Source organism: Crocuta crocuta, unplaced genomic scaffold, assembly GCF_008692635.1.
Source record: "Crocuta crocuta isolate KB4526 unplaced genomic scaffold, BGI_CrCroc_1.0 scaffold73, whole genome shotgun sequence".
Lineage (NCBI taxonomy): Eukaryota > Metazoa > Chordata > Mammalia > Carnivora > Hyaenidae > Crocuta > Crocuta crocuta.
In genome coordinates, this window is record NW_027529443.1 from 850,412 (window position 1) to 858,675 (window position 8,264).

An 8,264-nucleotide genomic window follows, 5' to 3' on the forward strand; every position below is an offset into this window, starting at 1 on the left:
CCCCCGCGCCGGGGCCGCCAGCCTGCCCCAGCCACTCTGGCCGGGAGAGACAAAGAGAGATGGAAGACTGACCCAGGGAGAGGGTTGGGGGAGAGACCAAGGCAAACAAAGGGCGGCGGAGACCCCAGACGGGGCGGGGGCGGGGCGCCCAGACACAGGAAACAAAGCGCGGCGGGNGCCGTTGAAATCAGGCCCCGGGGCGGAGACCCTGAACCAGACGCAAAATCGTAACCCAAGAACTGAGTCAGAACGCAAAAGCCGAGAGAGACTGAGAGACAGCGGCAGACCAAAAATACAGGAGCAAAAGATTGGCTTCCAGAGACAAAGAGATGTAGAAACAGACAGATATGACCGGAGCTAAAAGAAAAGGAACGGAATCTGGAGAGAATCAGGTCCAGAGGCAAAGGAACAAAAGATAGAGAAACTGGCAGAGACAAAGAAACATAAAGAAATAGGCCATAAGGAGACTAGGGACAGGTCGACAACCCTACAAAGGCCACACCCAGGGAGAGGCTAAAACAGTAAACTCTGGTTCCCAGCTTGGTGGGGCCATTCCAGTGGACCTGGGCCATGATCCCCAGTATCTGTACTCTGGGCAAGCTTGCCTTTGGGGAAGAGGGGTAGTTCTTGGAAGGGTATTGTTTATTATCTGATGATAAGGGAGGGGTGACTGAGGTTTGTATATTCACTTAGCTCAATGCTAAGTCAAGGGTTTGGGATAAAGAGATGAAACACGTGTAAAATTTACCCATGTTGCTACCAGTTTTAAGGGACAAGTACACAAACCATGAAAAAGAGTTGTAAGAGCGTGAGTTACATGCACCAGTTCAAGATAGTGTGGGAGAGCAGGAAGAATTCTAAACTGTGGGAGTGAGACTGCATGGTTCTAGATGCCTAGTATGCATAGATATTAGACACTGACAGAAACTAGGACCACAGATCAATCAGCATATACTTACCGATCACGAATCAGTATCTAGACACCGTCTAGGCCCTAGACTTAAACTCCTCAGGGAGTTCTTGATCCAGTAGAGTATGGAGATGTGCAGATGATGAGACAGATCTATACCAATTCGATAAAATATAATAGAAATGCAGTGCACTGGGGCGCCTGGGTGGCTCAGTCGGTTAAGCGTCTGACTTTGGCTCAGGTCATGATCTCACGGTTCATGGGTTCGAGCCCCATGTCGGGCTCTGTGCTGACAGCTCAGAGCCTGGAGCCTGTTTCGGATTCTGGGTGTGTGTCTCTCTCTCTGACCCTCCCCTGCTCACGCTCTCTCTCTCTCTCTCTCTCTCTCTCTCTCTCTCAGAAATAAAACATTTTTTAAAAAATGTAATGCAGAGGGGCGCCTGGGTGGCTTAGTCGGTTAAGCGTCCGACTTTCGCTTAGGTCATGATCTCGCGGTTCGTGGGTTCGAGCCCCGCGTCGGGCTCTGTGCTGACTGCCAGCTCAGAGCCTGGAGCCTGTTTCAGTCTGTGACTCCCTCTCTCTCTGACCCTCCCCTGCTCAAGCTGTCTCTCTCTCTCTCTCCTAGAAATAAATAAAAATATTAAAAAAAAAAATGTAGTGCAGAGAGATACCTTCTGTAGAGTTTAGTGACTGTGGACTTTGTCTTTAAGGCCATTTATGCAGAATCTGATTCCTGACCTTGTCACTTATTAGTGCTTGAGCCTGCAGAAATTACTTCTGTTTCCTAAACTGTAAAATGGGGATGATGATACCGAAATTGAATGGTTGAGGATTAATACATATAATATGTGTAAAGCACTTAGCCAAAAATATCAGCTTTTACTCTTTTGGCTGGAGTAACCAAGAAAGAAGGTAGCATTTTTGAGCTAAGATTTTGGCAAAGTCCAGAGCTGGCTGAGGTGGGAGCTGAATGAAGAACTCCAGGCAGAGGGAATGAAATGAACAATTGCCTATACACTAATTGAAAACCTATGTGCTCGAAGCTGGAGATCTAAAGATGGCTAAGACCTACCCTTAAAGGGAGAATAGAGAATAGTTCTGTTTTAATGTGTCATGAGTTTACATAATAGGAAAGCAGTGGAAGCTAGAGTGGTATGTTTATTCATTTGCTCCACCAACATTTCCTGAGGGTCCCCCATGTGCCAGGCACTTGTACTGGGAAACAGAGGTAAGAGGGTACCACATGGCAAAGAGCTAGCCCTTCTTGGTGGAACCTTCCCCTGAAAGGTGGCCAAGCCCACACATCATACTCGCTCTCAGAGCTAGCTCTGACTGAGAAGAGAAAGCCTGGAGTTACTAAGTCTGAACCTGAACTCGGGTCTAAAGATACAGAAGCCCCTCTAGGGTCACCAGGTAGGGCCATAGGTAGCTATGCAGGTTTGATGGCAAGGTGAAAAAGAACTAACCTAGATAATTAAATGGGAAAACCGTCCATCATATATTGCCCCATAGGAATCTCAAGGCAAGATCTTCCTTCCTCAGAACAGGCCCCAAACCATATGACATGAATGATTAGTCAAATTTGTTTGAATAATAAGCATGTAAATGGAATATTACGTCACTAGTAACTCATGTCATCTCTATATTAGACAAGTCAAGAGGCTTTCCCGCAGGGCAATTTGTTAATATGCATAAATGCCTTAGATATGTGACTTCCTTTGATTCAATAATTCCCCTTCCCCTAAGGAAATGGGACAAGTACACAGTGATGGCACCACAAACATGTCCATCCCAGCTCAGCATTGTTTATCACTGGGAAGAGTGGGAATCAACCTAAATACCAAATATCTATAAATAGACACATGAAAAGATGCTCAACATCACTGATCAGGAAAATGCAAATCAAAACTACAATGAGATTTCACCTCACACTTGTCAGCTCTAAAATCAACAACCCAAGAAACAGGGGTAGCTAAGATATGGAGAAAAAGGAGCTCTTGTGAGCTGTTGGTGGGAATCCAAATGGGTACAGCCACTGTGGAAAACAGTATGGAGTTTCCTCAAAAAACCCTAGGATGCAGCAATCGCACTACTGGGTATTTACTCAAAGAGTACAAAACCACTAATTTAAAGGGATATTTGCACCCCAACATTATAGCAGCAGCATCAACATTGGCCAAACTATGGAAAGACCCCAAATGTCCATCAACTGATGAATGGATAAAGATGTGGTATGTCTATGCAATGGAATGTTATTCACTCATAAAAAAGAAAATCTTGCCATTTGCAATTACATGAATGAAGCTAGAGTATGATGCTAAAAGATGTCAAGACAAAGATAAAAACTGTATGATTTGACTCACATGTGGAATTTAAGAAACAAGCAAAGGTGGGGAGGTGGGGGAGAGACAAACCAAAAAACATACCCTTAATTATGGAGAACAAATTGATGGTTAATAGAGGGGAGGAGGGTGGAGAATTTGACCTAATAGGTGATGGGATGGAGGAGTCGTGATGAGTACTGGCTGATGTGTAGCACTGTTGGGTCATTACTATGTACACCTAAAGCTAATATAACACTGTGTTAACTAATTGGAATTAAAATAAAAACTTTAAAAAAAGAAAAAGCACTCATCAAATTGTTAAATGTCATTCTAAAAATAAATGAACATGTCAAGAAATAATATAAATGTGTATTTACTATAGAACAATGTACAAAACATATGAAGTGACAAAAACAGGGTTCCAAAGTTATAGTATGATCATAGTTTTGTAAATATGTTTACTCACATTTGTATAGATAGGAGAAAATCCAGAAGGATCAACATCAAAATGGGGTTATATCATGGTAGTGATATTAGATGTATATATTTCTTTTAAAAAAATTTTTTAAGGTTTACTTTTTTTTTTTAATTTCTAGGAGAGAGAGAGAGAGACAGCGTGAGCAGGGGAGGGTCAGAGAGAGAGGGAGTCACAGACTGAAACAGGCTCCAGGCTCTGAGCTGGCAGTCAGCACAGAGCCCGACGCGGGGCCCGAACCCACAAACCGCGAGATCATGACCTAAGCGAAAGTCGGACGCTTAACCGACTAAGCCACCCAGGCGCCCCATTAAGGTTTACTTTTGAGAGAGAGAGAGAGACAGAGTGTGAACAGGTGAGCAGTGGAGAGAGGGAGACATGGAATCTAAAGCAGGCTTCAGGCTCTAAGCTATCAGCACAGAGCCAAATGTGGGGCTCGAACTCATGAACCGTGAGATCATAACCTGAGCCAAAGTTGGATGCTTAAACAACTGAGCCGCCCAGGTGTCCCTAAATGCATATATTTCTATTCTATTTGCATTTTCTTTTTTTTTTCTGTGAGAATGTGTTGATTATACAGCAAATAAATGAATATCCATGTTATTTTCTTAAAGGTTGTTGAATCACTCAGGGAAGACCTGATCATTTTGAACCCAGGGCAGGGGTTGAAGGGGGGTTAAAGGGGGGGTGGAAGGTGTAGAGGGAGGGAGACGAATTTCTCTAAGTGATAGGAAAGTCTTGGAAACCAGTTGGATATTCAGTTGACTCTTGAACAATGCAGAGATTAGGGATGCCAACTTTCTGCACAGTTTGAAAATCCATATACAACTTTTGACTCCTCCAAAACTTAACTACTACTACTGCTGACCAGAAGCCTCAATGACAACATAAACAGTTAATCTACATTTTGTATATATACAGTGTTTTTACAATAAAGTAAGTTGGAGAATGTTATTAAGAAAATCATAAGAGGGGCACCTGGGTGGCTCAGTAGGTTGAGCTTCTGACTCGATATTGGCTCAGGTCAAGCCCCACATCACACTCTACACTGGGCATAGAGCCTGCTTGGGATTCTCTCTCTCTCCCTCTGCCCCCTCCCTCACCCTCACACTCTCTTTCTCTCTCCAAAATAAAAAAAAAATTAAAAAGGAAAATCATAAGAGAAAATACCTTTATAGTACTGTGCTGTACTTATTGAAAAGAATCTGCATATAAGTGGCCCTGCGCAGTTTAAACCTGCATTGTTCAAGGGTCGGCTGCACTTGTGGAGAGCAGGGGGGAGGAGCTCAGAGTTTAATTAAGACCTTGAGGCTGCTCCGAGCGATAAGAAATGTAGGAGGAAGAGTTGTGGTGGCTAAGAAATGTAGGAGGAAGAGTTGGGGTGGTGTGAGGAGGGGTATAATTATCCCTTCCCTTGGCTTCTCAAAGTACCCTGTTTATCTCCTTGTTACACTACATTTTTAGCACCAGTGCTCTGTGACACACTTACTTATGACTGTCCTGTCTCCCCAGAGGGCCAAAACCCTGACTGATTCACCGTCTGGATCCTCAGCAAGGAGCAGATTTGAGATGGTGGCATGTCACACCCCTCCGCTCGGCAATGCTAGCAATAACTAGCATTCTGCGTGAGCGCGTCTCATATACTGGCCACTCAACTAAGAGCTTAATGTGGATTAGGCCATAGAATTCCCATTGTGACCCTGAGAGGTAGAATTATTAATTTCACCTTAACTGATAAACTAAGTCACAGAGAAATTAAAGGAAGATGGCCAAAATCACACAGCAAGATCACACATCTCTTAATCATAATTTCCCTATAATCTTAGGACTCTTGCATGACATCTGAGTTTAGTGTGGCAGGGGCTTCCATCCCATCTGATAGATAAAGTGCAGAGAGGTTTTCTCCAAGGTTACATGAAGGGGACAGTAATAGAAACGAGTTTGAAGTAAGGATCAGCTATACACATGGCAACATGGATGGATCTTAAAAATAATGCTGAACGGGGGGCGCCTGGCTGGTCCAGTCAGAAGAGCATGCGAGTCTTGATCTCGGAGTCATGGGTTGGAGCCCCATGTTGGGTGTAAACAAAAAAAGCTAAAAATTTTTTTTTAAATAGTGCCGAATGAGAAAGCTAACAGATACGTATTCATAGATATATAACCATCTGTGTAAACATGCACTGCATACTACACATTTTTCAAAATGTATACAAACCAAACATTTCCACACGAACCACATTAGGGTGGTTGCCTTAGGGCGAGGGTTAGGAGTGAGCTAGGAGGTTGCATTAGTCTGCTCCGGCAGCCATAACAGAATACCATGAACTAGGAGGCTTAAACAAAAGACATTGATTTTCTCATAGTTCTGGAGACTGGAAGTCCAATATCAAGGTGCCAGTAGAGTTGGTTTCTGGCGAGGTTGATTTCTGGTCTCCTTGGGTTGCAGAGAGCCACCTTCTCACTGTGTCCTCACATGGTCACATGGCCTCTCCTCTGGGCCTGCGCAGAGATCATAGGTGTCTCTTCATATAAGGACTCCAGACCAACTATTGGATTAAAGTCCCACCCTTATGACTCCATTTAACCTTAATTACCTTCTTAAAGGCCCTATCTCCAAACACAGTCACATTGGGGGTTAGGGCTCCGTCACATGAATTTGGAGTGGTGAGGGGTAACAATTGAGTTCACAGGGAAATAATAAATAGAACCCCAAGGAATGGAAAAAGAAAATGAGGCCGGAGCAGTAGACAGGATCCACATGAAGCAGGGCCCAATAGGAAGGAGATTAGTTGTAAAGGCTCAGAGAGGTCACTCTGTTCATAAAGGCTAACGCCAGGGTTTGTGTATCTAGCTGATTGACTCCAACGCACATGTCATCTGAAACTACTTGGAGTCCTGATAACTAAGTGGAAATGGATGTATTTCATTTTACCATGAGGAAAATGGAGCTTAGAGAGGTCAAATGACTTGCCTAAGGTCATATAGTAGGTGGTAGAACTGAGGTTTGCGGAGTTCTTTCTGCCCCCAAAGCAAGGCTCTTTTTGCATGTTCCACAGCCTCCCAGCCTTTGGCCCTGACCAACTTCATTCACTCATTATTTTAAGCACTCATTCATCTAGTATATTATTTATCGGCACCTTCTCTGTGCCAGACCCTGTGTAAGACACCAAGGACATAGAAATGAAGAGGACATAGTCATTTCTCATGGCTGAGAAAGTTCAGCCGGTAGAAAAGATAGCCAGATAAACAAATGCGAGCACTGGAAAGGCCAGTGAAAGGGGTTAGAGTCTGGAGGAGGGAAAATGACTCCACCTGGGATAGTTGCGTAAGATTTCTTAGAGGAGGAAGAAGAGATCTTTGAATCAAACCCTTGAAGGATCAAGAAGAGCAGAAGGAACTCAACGTGGGCAGAACAAAGGATGTGGGCACTCTCCAAGGGCGAGTGAGAGATGGGGTGATGAGGCCAGATGTGGGAGGCTCTGACTACCAGGCCAGAACTCAGACTTAATTCTGAGGTCACTGGGAAGCCCCTGAAGGGGCTAGAGGAGGGAGGGGTGCCTTGGCCAGGATTCTAAAGGAAGGTATCTCTGGTAATAGTATCCAAAGACTTGAAGTCCTTTTGAGAATCAATTGTATAAGCTGGTAAGTAAGATTGATGGCCCCTCCCACCTCTAACCCTGTTATGACTTTTGGTCCACTTAGACCGTGGGAACATTTTTTTTTAATTTTACCCATACCAGTCAAAGCCTTCATGTCACTTACTAGAGACACCAACCTGCTTCCTTCCTCTCTGCCTACACCCCACCTCCTACCAAGGTGATGGGGCTACAGTGGGGGCTTGGGAAAGAGTGTGCAGAGAACTGAGGGGTTGAAGCTTCCCATGGTGGGGGGGGGCGGCGAGAAGGGATTGCCAAAGGAATCCCGTAAGTGAGAACTCCAGGTATTCTTGGTCTTGGCTTTCCCCACCTCTCTGGCCCAGTTCGAGCATCTCAGCTTCCTACATTGCCCGCCCCCTTATTTGCCACACTCAACTTCCTGCCTCACCAGAGGAAGTGGGGAGAGACAGCAGGTGCGGCAACAGCTAGCAGGGCCATGGTGAGTCCTTATGCCTGGGAATACAGGCATCTCTGCCGTCAGCCCCCAGCCCCCAGAGTAGCCAGGCCCAGGCCAACCCACAGTAGGCTGCCTTCTCCTTGCTCCTGAAGTCAGATTATACTGGAGGGCCCTGCCTGCGGCTCCCAGCAGCCTCATACTGTCCACCCCCCACCAGCAGGACAAGGAGTATGTGGGTTTCGCCGCCCTCCCCAACCAGCTGCACCGCAAGTCCGTCAAGAAGGGCTTTGACTTCACACTCATGGTGGCAGGTCTGAGGGGTTTTGTATAGGGGGTGAGGGGGGTCCTCAAGAGACCGTGATTGTCTCCTCACCTGACCAGGAGGGTCTGTCCTGCCTACAGGGGAGTCAGGCCTGGGAAAATCCACGCTCATCAACAGCCTGTTTCTGACGAATCTCTATGAGGACCGGCAATTGCCAGAGGCCAGTGGTAAGACCCAACC

General features: G+C 45.5%; 1 protein-coding gene across 2 annotated transcripts in view; it reads left to right on the forward strand.

Annotated features, from left to right (window-relative positions):
- Positions 1 to 7,720: 7,720 nt before the first annotated feature.
- Positions 7,721 to 8,264, forward strand: part of SEPTIN1 (septin 1) — a 3,715-nt gene continuing 3,171 nt past the window's right edge. Inside the window, exons 1-3 of one of the 2 annotated variants that reach the window (XM_077760275.1) lie at positions 7,721 to 7,804; positions 7,980 to 8,073; positions 8,165 to 8,251. In XM_077760275.1, the coding sequence (XP_077616401.1) occupies positions 7,802 to 7,804; positions 7,980 to 8,073; positions 8,165 to 8,251 (184 nt within the window). In that variant the 5' untranslated portion in view covers positions 7,721 to 7,801. The remainder of the gene's footprint in view (positions 7,805 to 7,979; positions 8,074 to 8,164; positions 8,252 to 8,264) is intronic. The other variant, XM_077760276.1, reaches the window with a different exon arrangement.